Source organism: Anser brachyrhynchus (genome assembly GCF_964034855.1).
Source record: "Anser brachyrhynchus genome assembly, chromosome: 25".
Lineage (NCBI taxonomy): Eukaryota > Metazoa > Chordata > Aves > Anseriformes > Anatidae > Anser > Anser brachyrhynchus.
In genome coordinates this window covers 6286503-6303561 of record NC_137718.1, presented here as the reverse complement: position 1 = coordinate 6303561, position 17059 = coordinate 6286503, and the positions used below count along the sequence as shown (strand labels likewise).

The window sequence follows — 17059 nt, the reverse complement described above, 5'->3', positions numbered from 1 at the left end:
TCCTGTTAGAAGGAATGTCTTAGTTTCTCAAAATAAAAAATAAAAGTTTCCAAACAATTTATTTTAAGCGAGAGTGCTCTTCTAATGGTTTAATAAGCAAAATGTTTTATCCTTGTTTTAATACAATTTGCTGTGCTGTGATTTTTTAAAACCACGTAATGAGTTTTTAAGAAAAAAGTTCAAAGGATATGTCAGAAGTATTGTATTTCCTTGTGTCTGTCTTCCAGTGTTGACAGCGCTCAGACAATGCGAGTGCCTATTTTTGTTTTTGGGGCTCTCCAAATCCGCAAGTATCTATGAAGTTTAAAGCCAAATGATACTTGTAACAAAAAGAAAACACTGTTTGTGAAAACAAAAAAAAAAATAGAGGCAGCTTATAGATTTTTTTTTAAATATAGATAAGCAAAAAAAGTTGCTCAAATTATACATGAGAGTGCGAGATGGTTTTCTTCCGTGAAAGCAGATTCAGTTTGCTAACGTCTCGGTGGGAGTTTGCTGCTCACCGAAGCACAGAAGCTAACCTGGGGCTGCTAGCGTTTTGTGGCTCGTATTTAAATCCCTGCGTGGAGCCTACAAGCAATGTTTTGGGGGTGGCACGTCTCCATAAGGAGCCTCTTTACCTGCTTAACGTTTGCGGCCACGTGTAATTGCGGCCGGGTCCTCCCGATCCGCCCTTCCCCGAGCAAGGTGCCCGGCGGGCCGGGGCTAAACCCGGAGGGATGCGGGGGGGGGGCCCGGGGCTGCGACCCCCGCCTGGGCGAATCCTCCCGGCCCGCCGGGGGCCTGCAGCGGGCAGCCCACAGGGAGAAAGAAAAAATAAAATAAAATAAAATAAAATAAAATAAAATAAAATAAAATAAAATAAAATAAAATAAAATAAAATAAAATAAAATAAAATAAAATAAAATAAATAAAATAGACGGGGCTCAGGCGGCAAGGGAAAGGCGGCCTTGGTGGAGCGGGGAAACCTCGGAGCGCCGTGCCCCGGGGTCTGCCCTCAGCAGGAGAGGTGCCGGAGCTCGTTTTTGCAGAAACCCGGCTGAGATCAGCGGCGGTCTGCCTGTAAATCACCCCCGGGCTGCCAGAGCGGCCCCGGGACCGAAAACGCCGCTCCGGAGCAGGCAGCGTTTGCTGCAGCGAGGCACCTACGGATCGTAGGGGTTTGGGATTTTGTCTTTTTTTTTTTCTTCTTCTTCTTTTTTTTTTTTTTTCCTTGCAGCTTCGGTGCCGCCGGGGAAGGCTCCGGGCTCGGAAGTGGCCGCGGCCGCCGGCCCTGAGCTGCAGGGTCCGCGCATCCCGGGGGCCGAGCTCCCCCCAGCCTGGTGCCCGCACTTTTCCTCCTTTCGTTAAATAATCGCAGGGGAGGGAGAAAGGGGAGGTGAGGGGGAAGAAAAGCCTAACCTGGACGCTTTCCAGGAGCCCCCAAAAAAAAAAGGGGGGGGGGGAAGAAACACACACAACGCACACACACACACACCCCGGTATCTTAAAATAGAGCGCAGGGAGGGGAGAGGAGCGGCGGGATCCTCCCCGCCCGGCGCAGGGTAACAATGGTGCTCGGCGGGGAGCAGCGGGCGCCCTGATTGACAGCCGGAGCGTCCCAAAAAGGCCGCGGCGAGATGCTTATCGGCGCCGGGGCTATATAGCGGGCGGCCGGGCGCGGCGCGGGGCCGGCGGAGCGCAGCGGAGCGGAGCAGCGCGCAGCGGAGCAGGCGGCGGGGGCAGCGCCCGGCAGCCCCCCGCAGCCCCCCGCAGCCCCCCGCAGCCGTCCCGGGAGCCCATGAGCGGCCGCCCCCGGCTCTGGCAGCCCCGGCTCTGGCAGCCCCCCGCAGCCCCGGGGCCATGCACTGCCAGCCGCAGCCCCGGCTCGCCGCTCCCGGCCGCGCCAAGGCAGGCAGGAGGCGCTACAAGACCTTCATGATCGACGAGATCCTCTCCAAGGAGACGTGCGACTACTTCGAGAAACTTTCCCTCTATTCCGTCTGTCCGTCCCTCCTGGTCCGGCCCAAGCCGCTGCACTCCTGCGCGGGTAAGGCGGCTCTGCGGGAGGGGGGGGGGGGGGCCGTGGGGAGCCCGACCCGCTCGTCCCGGGGGGCCAGGAGGCGGCTGGAGGGGGACCCCCACCCCATCCAGCCCCCACCCCGTCCAGTCCCCTGCCCCTCGGGACCCCCCACCCCATCCAGCCCCTCGCGACCCCCCACCCCATCCTGCCCCCCAGGAGGGTTTGCTGCTGCTGCTGCTGCTCCTCCCGGGGCGGGGGGTGCCGGCGGTGGGCCTCCAGGGCCCCCCTTCTGTCCGTGCGGGGCTCAGCAGCGATGCCCCGGGGCTGGGCGCAGCGGGGGGGCGGCGGCCGAAGCCCCCCGGGTGCACCCTGAGCGCCGCGGTGCTCGCCCGGGGCTCTTCGCTGCCGGCGCTGCGCCTACAAAGGGAGGGCAGGGAGCCGGCAGCAGGGGAAAAGCGACTCCCTCGGCTTTTTCAGGCCGAGGTTCTCGCTGCCTTTGAAAGAAGTCGGGCTGTTTTTAGGTGTGGAAGCGCTTCTGTTGGGTGCCGGACCTGGCGCTACAAATAGGTGCACGCAACCGCATCTCTGCCCCGCACACATCACGCTGATACAACGCGTCCGCGGGAGCAATGGGGGCTTGGCCGCGGGCGTTAGTAAATGTCACAAATGGACTGGTCTAACGTGAGCCTTTACAATCCGTGTTCAAAATAAAAGTGTCATTCCTATAATGCATTCCAGATTTTAAACAAAGGAAACGAACCAGTTTGTTGGTGAAGCAGGTAGTTTTCCAGATTTACGTTCTTCCCAGGATGCCACACCTGCAGTGGGGACACCTAATGTCTTCAGTGACTTGGGTGATGAAACTGAAATTCACAAATACACTATCCAAGGACTCCTAACTGTGCAAAAATATTTTGAAAAGTCTAATTCTTAGTTAAGTAATATGTTTCAAGGTCACGAATTTTTATTCTTCCTATTACTGGAAGTTCATTTTGCATTTGTGTGATGTTGTGCTTAAAATTTCAAGCCCTACACCACTTTGGTTTTGTTTTTTTTTTTTCCTCCTGTGCTTAGGCAAGTATAAATAAGAAGGAACTTTCCAGGTCTTAGTGAAGCTGCACTAATATAAAACCCGCTTGTAGGTTGCTAAGAGTTTGATCAGTAGAGTAATCCCTTGGTCTTTCTCCAACCTCAATATTTATTTTGCAAATGTAGCTAATTAAAGAACCAAATTTGATTAGAAAGCCAAATGACAATTAAGTCCCGGGATGGCCAGCTTTTCAAAAGAAGTTACATGAATAGTGTGAGCCTCGTTCAAAATTTATTTCTTCCTCTTGATTTGTGTGTGACGTTCATTGCTTTCTCTAACTAATCGCTGCCGTATTTTTATGTAAGAAGAGCTGGTTGTTAATCAAGATATTGCTGACAATGGAATTTTTCAGCACTGATCCCTCGCTACTGTGTAGACAGTGAAATTCCGGGTTTGGCCGAAATAGGCATGAAAATCTCAGACGGGTTCAGTGTGTTGCAGCTTGCAGTTACGTGTGGGGGGCCCAATTCTGCTCGTATCGGAGTCAGCGGCATGCCTGCCACAGACCTCCGCGGCCAGGAAGGGGGAGACTTTCCCCTCCTCCTGGTTAGAACAGCCTGCTGTACAGCAAGAGGGAGCATTAGAAAAGAAAGCTTCTTGTAGCACCCAGGAGGAACATAACCCGAACATTTACCAACATCCAGAAGCATGTATGATGAACTTAGTATCAAACAGTGGTTTGAATGTGGTTTTTTAAGGAGTGGGGTGCTTCCCAGCAGCTGTTTCAACTCTTGCCACCCTTGGGGGGGGGGGGGGGGGGAGATAAATTCTTTGAATATGTGGTTCTGTGTCAGGTATAGCATGCATTGGATTTGCAAGACTAATATATATTCATTAAATAGTCATTAATGATCTTCAGATAACTTAGCGGTGGATTCTGAGTGATGCTAGCATGGCTCTTGTGGTAACTGCTGAATTAAAGCCTTACTTCTCTTTCTGCCTGGGATCTTTAATGAATTTGCCCTCAAGACTGTGTTTCTAGCCCAAGCTCTGGCCTGTCCCTGTGTCAGGGTGGAATGTGAATATCTGCTTCTAATGAAATAAGCTTCATGGAGTTGCGGTGATTGAGAAGCGGAGTACAGAAGGAGATTTGTTTGTGGGACTAAAGCTATAAAAGAAATGGCTACCTAAGTCCATGCTTCCAAATTGTGAGCCTTCTAAGGCTGATAGGTACTATTAAATTCCTATATGTATTAGGTAATGGAATTTTATTATTATTATTAAAGAGAGGAAATTCTGTCATTGTCTAAGAAATGGAGAAGAGCACAAAAAAATCTAAATATAAAAGAATTTGAAAAATACCCAACACAAATCTGTTTAAAAAAAAACTACTTAGAAGTAAAGACTGAAGAAATACCATGCTATAGCATTTAACTTACTGCTTGAGTTTCCTTTGTCTCTTGAATTAATTGGGAAAGCAGTGAGGTCTTATTCTCTTTGCTGTCTAAAATAAATGAACCTGAATCTAAATCACAGAAATTTATTTTGCCAGTGTGGTCCTAGCAGAGACCTGGGACATGTTTGAGGCAGTAATGAGTAGCTAGTTCACTTCAGCTGAACTGCTCTTCAGCAGCATGGCTTTTTCTTGGTTCAGGACTCAAAATCTTAGGCTTTTTCCTAGGCTAAAGAATTGATAGTTCTTTCATCTAGGATGAAGTCAGAAAAGTCTGAAATGCTTTGTAATTTTTTTGAAGCTGAAGGATATAAGATGTTGTACAGCACGTGTGTTTAACGACATCCCTTGTTAAGTGAAGAGCTTTGAAAAACATTAGTAACAAAATGGAAAATATTTTTCTCTTTTGGCTGTGATCAAAGATTAAATATTTAAGCTTGTGTAGCTGAATTGGCACAAAGCAAAGCTGTTGAGTAGAGTGGGATGGGGGGTGGAAGAAGTGTTCGGGGCTCTCCCCATGCATTGTCAGGTCGAAGATTGACATTTTAGTTATGAGGAGCGTTCAGGTCTAGTGCAAAGCTCAGCAATCTCGTGGGGAAGATTCCCATTGCGAAGAGCTTGGAACAAGCCCCAAACAAACTTTTCTGGAAAGAAAAATGCAATTCCCTGTAAAAAAGATCCATCATTAGCTTAAATTTGGTGTATGAATAAGTATCGTGGCATTTACTGAGCCAGATAAACAAGAAGGCTGTATTCATACCGAATCTGTTACAAAATGCTTGTCCAGGTTCACAGACATTATGATCAATAAACAGCTCATTAAGTATTTAAGTGGAAGTGTTTTCAGATGGTGGTTAATATCTCTTTGATTTTTGACTTTGACAGTGAAAACATTATTTATTCTGTTTCATGATATTTAATTATTTATTGGCTTTTCATATGTCCTATTTAACTTGTCTAAGTAATGGTTACAGCATTAATATATACTGTGCCTGGTTCAGTGTAGTGACTTCTTAAGGCTTTAGAAACCTCGGGTTTGCTTTCTGACTGAGTAGAGTCCCGTAGGAATCACTTTTTAAAGAATCTTTATATAATTTCTTAACTTTAAACACTTTACATATATTTGTAGGAGAGCCTATACCGATTCCGTTTTGTTTCCTGGCTTTTTTTTATTATTATTATTTTTATATTTTACTTTTTTAAGTCTTGGCTTAGTGTGAAGTTCAAAACCCAATTGTCTTATTTGTAGTTGTGAGCACAATAAAGAATCAAAGGACACTGTCAGTGTGTGATGTTATGAGGTCAAACTGGAAAAGTTTCAGATTTGTCAAAGTAACTAAAATCTATTGAAAAATAAAAGATAGAGTGGTTATAGCCTGGCAGGGGGAAAGTTATGTGGTGTTCCTGGTGATATTGGAATTGGTGACATTGTGTATTAATAATGAACAATATTGGTTTTGAATGTCCTTTCTAAACTATCCAAATGAACTGAGATGCTGGATTAAAAAGAATCACATTGCCCTTTTCGAGAGAGCTTGTTATGAAACTTCAATTTATTTTAGCAAAGTTGGTAGCGTAAATTAGTTGTTGTCTATGCTTCCTGTGAGGACCCATTCTGGAGGACAAGTTCCGGAGCTCATAAAAAAATAAATAAATCTCAAATTTGAAAGTATCTTGGTGATTTACAAATTAAACCCCAGTGAGCATCAGGATAATTTAGATCCACTCTACACCAAGGCTTTTTACTGGTGCGTATCTAAGGTAGGACTGCACCTCTTTTTGTCTGCTACAGTAGCCATGCTAGAACAATGCCTTGTATGAACATGGTTTTACAAATGAAGCATTCATATTAGCGTGGTTTTACTTCTCTTCTTAGAGAATTAGCTACTTCGATACTTATACTTACATTTGTGTAAGAGGAGTTGCATTGAAGGGTATTGTACTTCTCCACATATATTTAAAAGTGCCACACATTCACTGAGCGGACATAGCTCTAATTTTCCTGGCTTGTCTACATCTTTTTGAAAATTTACTACTCTGCTTGCTAGTCCGTGAAACAAGTTCCTCTTAAAAAACAAAGTAGTAATTGTGTCTTGCTTCCTTGAAGTCATTATTTTGGTGTTTATTTATTTAGGGGTGGTGGAGAATAAGACCTTGTTTTGTATTTGTACAATCAGGGTTTTAATGGATGTAGATATGTAGTATAGAATTCTTCAAAACTTGAATTCTTATCTTCCAGTTCCTTTGTCTTCTGTTGTTTTATCTTAGGATGAAAATGGGAACTGCTTATCGCAAAGAGATGCCATTATCGTGATATATTTGATTTTTTTTTTGCTCTCTGGACTAAATTAAGTGTTACCGCTAGACACTGGGACCTGTGGGAAATCACTGCTCGTGCGGTAAAGTGTGAGCGTAGATATTCCTGATCTTCAATCAGTCTTGTCAACCTGTTTAGGAAATCATGGTGAGAAAGTACCTTTACTGCGTCTTAAAAACAACTCGGGCTTAATATGAGTGACCTCAAAACAGAGAGAGTCCTTCTGATTCTGTTTGAAAAGGCCTTGATATGGGTAAGGTTTGAATTTGCTCTGGGACATTACTTAAAATTGTGATGGAAGGAATTTCTCTTGCTGAAATACTTTGCTGCACCTTTTTTCTTTAAATTGAACAGATTTTGTTACGGGGCTCCTGGGAGAGAGCTGGGAAAGGAAAAGGGAATCAATGTAGTGTACATCTGAGTGCAGGGAAAAATGAGATGCCAGCCGCTCCAAAGCACAATATATGAAACCTAACAGCTGGATTAATGCAGTTAAACAAATACAGAGTTGTGGGTGTATCTTCTACCAGGCGATCTCGCACCTGAGCGTGCCAAGCCTCCCGGCAGGGCTGCGTCTCCACTGGGGCCATCCCCAGCGCAGCGCGACGTTTCTGCCGGCAGACCTACGTTCGTTATTGCAAGGAGTTGGAAAGAGTCTTTATCTTGTTGGATGTGGTATGGCTGCTCCAAAGAGCTTTCTGACCTAGCTGCCCGAAATGGGTGCATATGGTGGCAGAAACTGGGATTTGATGACCCAGGAGGTCCCTTAAAGTCCTGTGTCCCGAAATGTGCTTGTCAAGGGAAGCAGGCCACAATGAATATCTTTTTTAATCCACCAGCAAAGAGCAATAGGTGCCGACTTAAATTGCAAAGCTGCAAGTATCTATGTGGGAATCTACACTGCTGCAGTACTGTTTGTTTGTAATTTTTTTCTGATTCTTTTGTGCGAACTCATGAAAAAAATATTTTAAAAAAATGAATTATTTGGTTTAGTTTACAGAGATCAGTTTAATTCTGCAGTTTAATAGCAAAAAGTAAGGACAAAATAAAAATAAATACTGAGAAGTATGAAGTGGTGTTTCTGTAGGTGCCTCTGATCCAGTATTAGGTAAACTACTAAGTATTATTAAGGAATGTAAGATAATTCAGAGACAACATTACTGAATACGGATCCTAGAAAACTCAGTTGTGTTTATGCTGGTGTCTCAGAGCACTCCTTGGGAAACCTAGAAAAGTCAGAATTTGTCGTCACGTTCTCTGCAGGACTGTCTCCCTGCTCCGCTAGGAGGTAAGTTCAAGTTTGGTTAAAATTCTCAGCCAGAAAACTTCCCGTCGGTTTCAGCCCTACATAAAAAAAAAAAAGTCCTTGTACAGCAATCACGCTGAATGCCAATCTCATACCAGCCTCAGAGCCGAGGTAAACTGACCAAATGCTGTTGACTTGGCAAGTGGATTCATCTGCAATGGCTGAAGCTTAAGCACAAAATTTAATTTTAAAGAGCTTGGCATTTTTCAGGACGTCTGCCTTGGTTTTTACATGTTTTGATGTCTTTAGCAGAAAATATAGTTCAGAAATGCCAAAAAAGTGGCATATGAGCTGACTAATAATAACCATATATTTGGAGATGAGTCTGTCAATCCTCTCAGTCAGATTATATCCAATATTAGAGGTGGTATTTCAGAAGTGAAGCAAAACCAGAGAAGAGTCTGAATTTGAAAACAGGTCTCACTTAGATTGAACACAGAAATCTGGCTCTAAAGTAGTCTAAATGCTGAGTTATTTAAAAATCTGCAATCAAGACAGAATTGCGCTGTCTGTATCTCAGTGGTGTTAATCTTGAATAAAATATATTAATGAAAGGCAAAATTGCAAGGAACAAAACAGAAAATCACACCCCAGTGATTGCAATAAAGCCTACTGTGGAAAGTAATCAGCATTGTGGTTGTGGTTAAGTATGAATAAGCATTGCGGAGGAATGCTATAATAGAAGGTATTAATGAATGTGGGATTCCACTGGGAAAATTGACACCTACACCTTATTTTCTAAAGCCTCACAGCTTACGCTGAGTGCAGTTTAAATCCATCTGCGCGTTGGTTTAGGTTTAAATGCTGTAGATTTATAAAGAGCCTGCTGACCTCAGTTCAGATCCTGCTCACAGCAACCGTGCGATGCAAATCTAGTGCCACGGCTCTCAAGTTGTTGTGATTTATTCTTTTTATAACTTATTCAACTTGTTGGTGTTACGTGCAGGAAAAGCAAGCCTTGTAGAATAAACGTCCCACCTGCGTTGCTGCCTTCAGTAGCAGATGGGCATGAACAAAGGCAGAATCTTTCTTGGGGAGATTGGGAAAAAAAATATGTGGAGTTGTACTGAGGCAGTGAGTAGTGTGAAGTTCCCTGTCTACTCACTATGGGCAGCAGCGCAGTAGCTAAGGAGCCTTTTTTCCCTTCTGTTTACTTGGCTTGCTAATTACATTTATCTTCCAGTGAAGAGCATGGTGAAGGGAGAGCTCGCACTGTTACAACCTTGGTGGCATGGTGGTTGGGACGTAGATACTCCTTCAGAAAGGGTTTAGTGTTTAAATGCTGCTAAGAACATACCAAGCAGGTCTGGCTGACCAAAAGAAATCTCTGGCTTTCTGGCTTTAAGTTGCTTCCATGCCCTCAGCACAGACTTGCAAGTAAAGGTTTGCCTGGAATTGTACACGGCAGAGCCGATCATCTGGAACTATCTTTACGGCAGGAACCGGTCCCCGTAGACAACTTGCTTGATATGCTTGCTAGAGTTGTTTCTTAGCCCAGTGCTGGCATTTACTTTGTTAGGGAGTAACCTATCTCTGCTCTTGCTCACTGTTGCTCCAATGATTTTCTTTTCTTGATTCTGATGCTCTATTTCTTATGCTCTTTCCCTTGATACCTTATCCAGTGAGCCGTGACTGCGGCTCTCAGGCTTTGCAGACCATGTACAAAATTTCTACACTTTGTAGTGGAAATACAAGGATTAGTGAGAAAAATGGGTGGTATTTTGGTTTGTTGGTAGATAGAAAAAATAATAATCACTTGACCTTTTCAGTTCAGAATGAAACAAAATGTTTAAGAGTTTATTCTGGCAAGTTTAAAGCCTAAAAAGTGGGGGGGGAAACAGATCAAATAATTCATCTGGAATAAAATATTGAAAACATACCTTCTAAAGCCTAAAGTGAAACTTCCTAACACTTTTTTAAAAAGATGTTTGGCAAAGCAATGAAGCTACTTTCTGTATTGCAAGATTTTTCTTTCTTTTTCCTTTAATATATTTTTGACCGGAGGAAGTTATGACTGAACATTTTCAGTCGGTTCTATTTAAGAATTGCTCCAGCTGGACTGCAGAAGCCAGAACACATTAACACAAGCTTCATTTGCTGTGGAAGAATAGTTCCTTGGAAAGCTTAGGAACCTGTTTTGTGATCTCAGGTGTATTTGTGTAAGTAAGTCAAGACAACGTCCATAAGTGAGCTGGGTCTCAAGAACAAGCTCGTGGGAGCTGAGCAGTGGGCGGCCGATGGATGCTTTGACTTGGCAGGGAGAAGAGCACAGCGTTGCACTGCTTGGGTGAGACAGACCAAGTTAGGTCTCCTGCAGGTGGGCACAACAGTGTCTGCTCACATGGATTTATAGAGGAAAATGTCCTCTGTTTGCATTGGTTTTTCTTTCTCTGTTAGGAAGTGTTTCTGTGCAATGTCGTGTCTGATCGCTCCCACCGCTGATAGCAGGGACGAGACATATGTGAGAGTTTCGGAGTAGCTTAGCAGCAATAAATTGTGAGGTCATATAAATATTATCATCCAGGGGAATATTGGAGATGGATTTCTCTTCCCCCCAGTTATCTATTAATTCTTGTGTTCGAGTGCTCTGGGAGAATCTGAGATGCTGAGAAGCTTCTAGCCCTTGTTGAGTGATGTGAAATTCCCCAAGCTACATTTTAATGACATCTTTAAAAATATATATAGATTTGGTGTCAGGACCTGGCTAACACAGTAAATGCTTAATATTTTCCATCTTTCTCTCATGTAACTTTACATTTTGACTGATTCTTGGCTTCTTTTTTCTCATTTCTCTTGGCCAGAAGACAGCTCGGAAGAACACCAAGTTACCGATTGCAGATATTTCAGGCAGGTGTTCGGATACCCAGCACCGAGACCAATTACAGTAACTAAAAGGGAGGGTGAAGAATAGCCCCTACCCAAATACTCCTTCCAGCCTCCCTAACGTGGACTCCCACATTGGTGTTAAAATCTCCTTCAACTGCAGCCAGCCCATCTGTGGCACTAAGTCCTGCACTCTGGGTGATGCTGGTAGGACGTGTGCCGTGAGGGTGCTAGGGGCTTGACTCTGCTCTCAGCCACCTGGTGAGAATTATTGAAGGTGGCTCAAGGTGGTAGCACCAACCAGTCGTCTGTGTAAAATCTCTCTGAAGTGTGATACATGGAATGGCAGTCCAGCATCTCTTCCTTTAAAAAATAATAATAATCATCATCATCATCATCATCTTTTATTTCCTTTTTGACCAGTCTGTGCATACCTATCCAGAGCTGCCAATTCTTGTAGAGCATGAATATTTATAGTTCAGTAAGAAAAAATGACTATCAGTAAAAACAAGACACTTTCTAAAAGAATATCCTGGCATACATGATGAGAGCTTGGTAGGTCAAGTCTGTCTTTTCCCAAGTGTAAGACGTCTGATTGAACTTATGTCTTCATCAGTGTTTACTTCTGGAAATTATTTGGACTATCTAAAACACACAAACTGAAAGAACGACACCCTTAATCAACAACTCCTAGACAATCTTTTTGTGTGTGTGTTTTAAAGCAGGAAAAAAGAGATCCGCTTTCCAGAACTTCTTAAATAAAATTCCTATTAATAGCGCAATTATAGAAAATTTGTACATATGCTATTTTTTTCTGTGATATTCAGAGCAACAACCTTACGATGACCTTAAAATGTGTTTGGATGTGCGCATTCAGGTCTTATCTTGTAAATTCTTAAACATGCCAGTGGTTTTATTCATGTAGTTAGTTGGCTGATTTCAACAGGACTACTCATGCAAGGAAGGATTTGAACTAGAAATGTTTGTATTTGCTCTATAACTCAGATAATCTTTCTACTCATTCTATGGATTTTTCTTTCAAAACAAGGGAGAGTTTTCAATGTAAGTCATCTTTAAACATTTGCTCACTGTTTGGCTCTGGATATTTCTGCTAATGATTATCTTACAAGTTGCAGGATAGTTAATGGCTAGTTTTCTACCTGATACTTTTTTTAACTAGGATTTAACCCATGGAAGTTGGATTTCACCAGAAGTAAACTTTAATAGGCATCTTCAGAACAAGCGTTGAAGCAAGAACAGGTCCCCGTAGCTTTGCGTGTGCAGGTGCCTCCTGCCACATCTAGTATCCAGCTGCCTACATGCGTACGTTGAAAACCAGAACGCTGTTGTGTAAGCACACAAGGGTTGAAGCCTTAATAAAAGCATCTCCTCTTTTACAAGACAGAGAAACGCGTGTGATGTGTTTGTGGTTACTTAAACAGGGTATTCTGTGACAGGTTAATCTGTCATCTTTGAAGCAAAATTAGCAGCGGTGGTACTTCTTACAGTAAGTACTTGCCTGCAGCACGTATCACGGGCAAGTAATTGCATCGCACTGTACGTATTTAGGAGGGCCTAGTGCTTGGGCTCAATTTTACTCTTGCGGCTCAGAGGAAAAAGAAGAAAAATACGAACAAATTCCCCTGAAGCAGGAAACAAGTAATGTAATAATTGATACAATACGATGGTGAAAAGTCTGAACCAAATGTTTTTGTGTGGTGTTTTTTTTTGGCCACAAAATGTTTGCATGTGTTTGTGAACACATTAGGTTTTGCCCTTCTGTCTGTTTTCTTCAAAACCTTCTCTTGACAGCTATGCTAGTAGTTCATTTTGTTCCTCTGGTGACTAAATAGTGGAGGAGCTGATATTTGAAGGTTTCTGTAACAGCAGAGGGCAATACTAGGCAGTTCAGCTCTCTGCTGTTTGCTGTTTGTTGTGCTCTTACGCTTTCCGTAAGCAAATTTGTTTTAGGTTGCTCGATGGTTGTGAGATTCTCCACTGAGGGACAGGAAACCATGCCAAAAGCTAGAAGGGTTGGTTTTGCCTTGTTGCAATAAATTACAGAGCAATCATAAATGATGGGGAGGCGTTTGATGAAGTGGGTGAGGAACAATTGATGTATTATTTTAGTTAAAATGACTTAGAGCCCAATCCAACTCCCACTGAAGTCAATTAAATCGTAGTTGGATCAGGGCCAACATGAGTCAAATTCAATTATGCCTTAACTGTAAACATTTAAAAGCACATTATATTAAAGTAGTTTAAAGCTTAATTTTCGTGAACAGTTTGTGTTTCAATGTGATCCTAGACTGGTAGCTTTTTATTTGTGTGGCTCTAATGAAACCCTTTTCCTTGTGGCTGAGACAGAGACCTCTGCGATGGTGCCCGACGGTGCCTGACCACCAGCACCTCTCTGTTGTGAAGAGATGTCACCGTGGTTGATACTGTAGATATATTTCTGTCCACCAGAGACTAGTTGGCTAGCAATTACATGAGAAGAGACAGCAAAGATGATGGAGAAGAGATTTTTAGAAATTGAGGTGTTTTTTAGTCCTAATTGCCTGGATTTAGAGAGCTTACTTGTGTAAGTAATAGCTCATAAGCTGCTGAAATGTCTGCGTGATCTAATCTCAAAACTGGAGTGGCTATGGAGATTCATCTATGTCTCAGCAGAACAAAGTACAGCATCCAAAATATTATTTAAAAAGAGAACATAATAAAAAAGACGGATTTATAAATACATAATAAAGTTTAACAACATATGGTGTTGTTTTCAGAAACTCGGGGAGATCATCTTTTAAATTGTGACTCTTTTAGAGAACGTTTTTTTGTTTTATGAATTCAGGGTTGATCCTTCTCATTCTGTCCTTGGAATTTCTCCCCATCAGCTCTTTTCCAGCAGGGCGAAGGTGTCTCCCTGCTGTTTGGAGTAGCTTAGAGCTGGCAGGTATAGAGTTTCCTGGCTTGCAGCTGTCCAACCCAGCCGAGCAGGCTATCTCTGGAGGTTTTAGCACCACATCCCAAGTGCCATCACTAAAGATCTGTCAGAAGCTTTGGACATTGCGAACTGTCTATACAACAGGGGATAGCTGTTAAATGGGGTCATTAACTAGAGGGAACTAAATTCGTCCCCGCAGTTAAACGATCTCCCAGTTAATGCCAAGTGTTGAAAGGACTTCTTCAGGGTTTGAAGTTGGTCTGTTTCGTTTTCTGTCTTCGTTAAACAGCTGTGATAGGGCCTGATCCTTGTTTTAACTAAGGACACAACATTGCTCTGGCTCTGTGAAAGTCTTTGTGGTGGATGGAAATGCTGTGTGTTTGCAGAGCAGCTAAAGGACGGAAAATGGGACGTAGGTGTGGGATGTTTCTACCGTCCCATGGGTAAATATTATGCTGTGGCTGGTGCTTCCCCTGCACAGTAAGAAGCAGCCTCTGGGACATGCGAAGCAGATGATTACCTACTCTGCAGAGGCACTGCCACAGTTCCTATTCCTGGCAAAGCTGCTGGGAGACCTTGGGGTACCTGCACAAGATCATCGGGGGGATCACCTACCTGCTGGCACAGTCGCTGTGGCTTTTTCTGGTGTGGGATGGGAGAGGCTGTGCATTAGCAAGCGCATTTCAGGCAAGGCTGTTCGGGAGTGAAGCTCCTGAATTTCCTTCTACCTCTCCCCCATACCTTCTTCCAGCCTTTCCTTTTCCAGTATTACATTTAGTTTACATACAGAATACATCATACAAGTGCATAATGCTAAAGGAATGGATCTGGGTTTGTTCTGAACCACCTGAGACTTCTCTTAGTATTTGGTTTGGTTTTTGTAACAAAGCTCTTCCACTGCAATTAGTGGTGGAAATTAAAGAGATCCATGTGATTGCATGCACGGTAGCATAGGGGTCTCTTCAGAGCTCTTTAGTTGGCTAAATGGGCTTGGTTTTTAGTCTGGTAAACTTAGTTTGGCAAATTATTTCATTGTCTTTTATGCTGTTGTAGCTTTCACGGTTGTTTCACCTTCTCGTATCCTCTGTTTTACATGCTTGTCTTTTAATACCAGGATCAACTAATAGCTTCCATTAACATTTTTGAAAGAGCTTACAACTATGAAATAGGTATTTCCCTTCAAATAAGAGTAGAAAGGGATACCTAACCAGCAATGTTAGTGGGGGTGAGGAGGTAAAACCACTGTAAACTTTAATGTAGGACTCTTACGGCACATACTTTGCTTAAAGAAAAATACTGCCTGTTTTCTTCCCCACGAGTAAACAAAGATGCTACCATGAAAGCAGCGTAGAAAACTAGATAGCTGTAGTTGAATAGCTGTGGCTTTAACATACTTGCAAAAAAGCCTGATTCTCCTTTTGACTTTGTTCCTGATTTGTGATCCATGCCTTATTTTCTCCCTTCTTAATAGGAGCACAATTAGACATGTCACAACCTGTAATAATGCATTAAAATCAGTTGACAGCTATTTAAATTCTGAGCATTACTATTATGTATTCATAGATATTGACTGCTTAGTGCAGCTTAGGCGTGATTCGTTTGACTCATATTAACTCACCAGTGATCTTAACTTTGATATCTTTATAGCTTTTTTTAATGTTTATAGTGTTTTTACCCGATGATTGTATTTCTCTGCCTCCAAGTATATGCCTGCAAAACAAAAATGTTACTTTACTGTAGTAAATTGCAGGGTACTGAAGACACTGCCATTCATTGCAGTGTCTTGATGGCAACTTTGGTTGAAGAAAGACATTTCCTTTAGGGGGAAATATCTTGAGAAAACTGATATTTCTTAGGAAGCTGCACTGGTGCAGATTTTCTGAGTACCTTTGCAATGGTTGGCACTTCTTGCTGATGGTTTACCAGGACATATCTCAATTACTTTGAAACCAGTCATGCCTACAAGGTATTCACTGAGCAATTTCTACAGATGAAGTTACAGTGAAGTAGCTGCTATTGCCTGTTGCTGCTTTGTTAATTAATTGAAAAATCTAGCCAGAAGAAACTACGTGTTCATGCCCAGTGCCTGGCACATAGCTTTAGCATGGCTTAAAATACAGGAGATTTTTTTTTATTTTGTTGTCTCAAGATGATTGTTTTCCCCAAAGCCAATCACAGGTCATTTGCCTCTAGTAATTGATACCAACATTGGACAAAATTGCTCAGTTTATGACAAAATTTCTTTAAGTGTGTGAAAAGTTATTGCTCTGGTTGAACTGGGGTCACTTTGCACACTGAGAGCAAATTCAAATTCATCTCTCATCTAATTTCTCTCCACAAGGATTTTCTTCTTTCAGATGTCTCACTTTTTACAATGATCAGTGAATAGCGAGGCTTACGTCTTTTAAACTCTGATGTTCAAATGTTGGTTTTCTCAGTACCTCTTTATTTCCCCCATCCCCACGTTATTTACTCCTTGAAGTCAGTAGAAGTTTTGGGTGTGTAGGAAAAGAAAAGGAATTGCATCAGATTGCAAATATATGACCACTTTCTGCTGAGCATTCATTTAGCTGGCAGCTTGAGACATGCTGTTGTGAGCAGGGATAACCAAATGGAGTTTGATTTTGCAAAACGCATGGAATATCAGAGAACTTTGCAGTGGAAGCTCAATGGTTTGGCCAACTTTACTCAACTTTGTACCTGATTCACAATGTGACGTGAAGCCGGTTAAATGTTTGTCTTTCCTACTACTTACAGGAAAATGGTGGCTCATTACACACTTGTGCAAAATATTATAAAATCTTTTGCTAAGAAATGCAAGAGAAGCCCAAAGTAATATGGACAGTAGGGATTACAACATTGACATGCATACATATAACTGTGTTCTTCGTGAGGATTAAATAAGCACAAAAAAATCTATTTTTTTTTCGCTCCAGACAGACATCTGTAGGAGGGAAGAGGCTTCCATGCAAATCACATTTATATGTTAAAACAAAGTTGCATTTATTACTTTGCAAGGATTTCGAATAATTTATTAGTAATTTTTATCCATCCTTTGACCCTTTAGATTTTTTTTATTCTGTCCCTGTCCGGCAGTTTTTTCTGACATGTTCTTTCACTGTATTCTTAACTTTTTCTCTCCTTGAGCTCTTTCTCGCTGTCTCCCCTCAGCACAAACTGCTTCTGATAA

The 17059-nt window shown here is 42.6% G+C and overlaps 1 protein-coding gene across 1 annotated transcript in view; it reads left to right on the top strand.

Moving 5' to 3' along the window:
- Window positions 1-1445: 1445 nt before the first annotated feature.
- BARX2 (BARX homeobox 2) overlaps window positions 1446-17059 on the top strand; it is a 36114-nt gene continuing 20500 nt past the window's right edge. Inside the window, exon 1 of the mRNA XM_080567525.1 lies at window positions 1446-2029. Within this exon, the coding sequence (XP_080423651.1) occupies window positions 1843-2029 (187 nt within the window). The 5' untranslated portion in view covers window positions 1446-1842. The remainder of the gene's footprint in view (window positions 2030-17059) is intronic.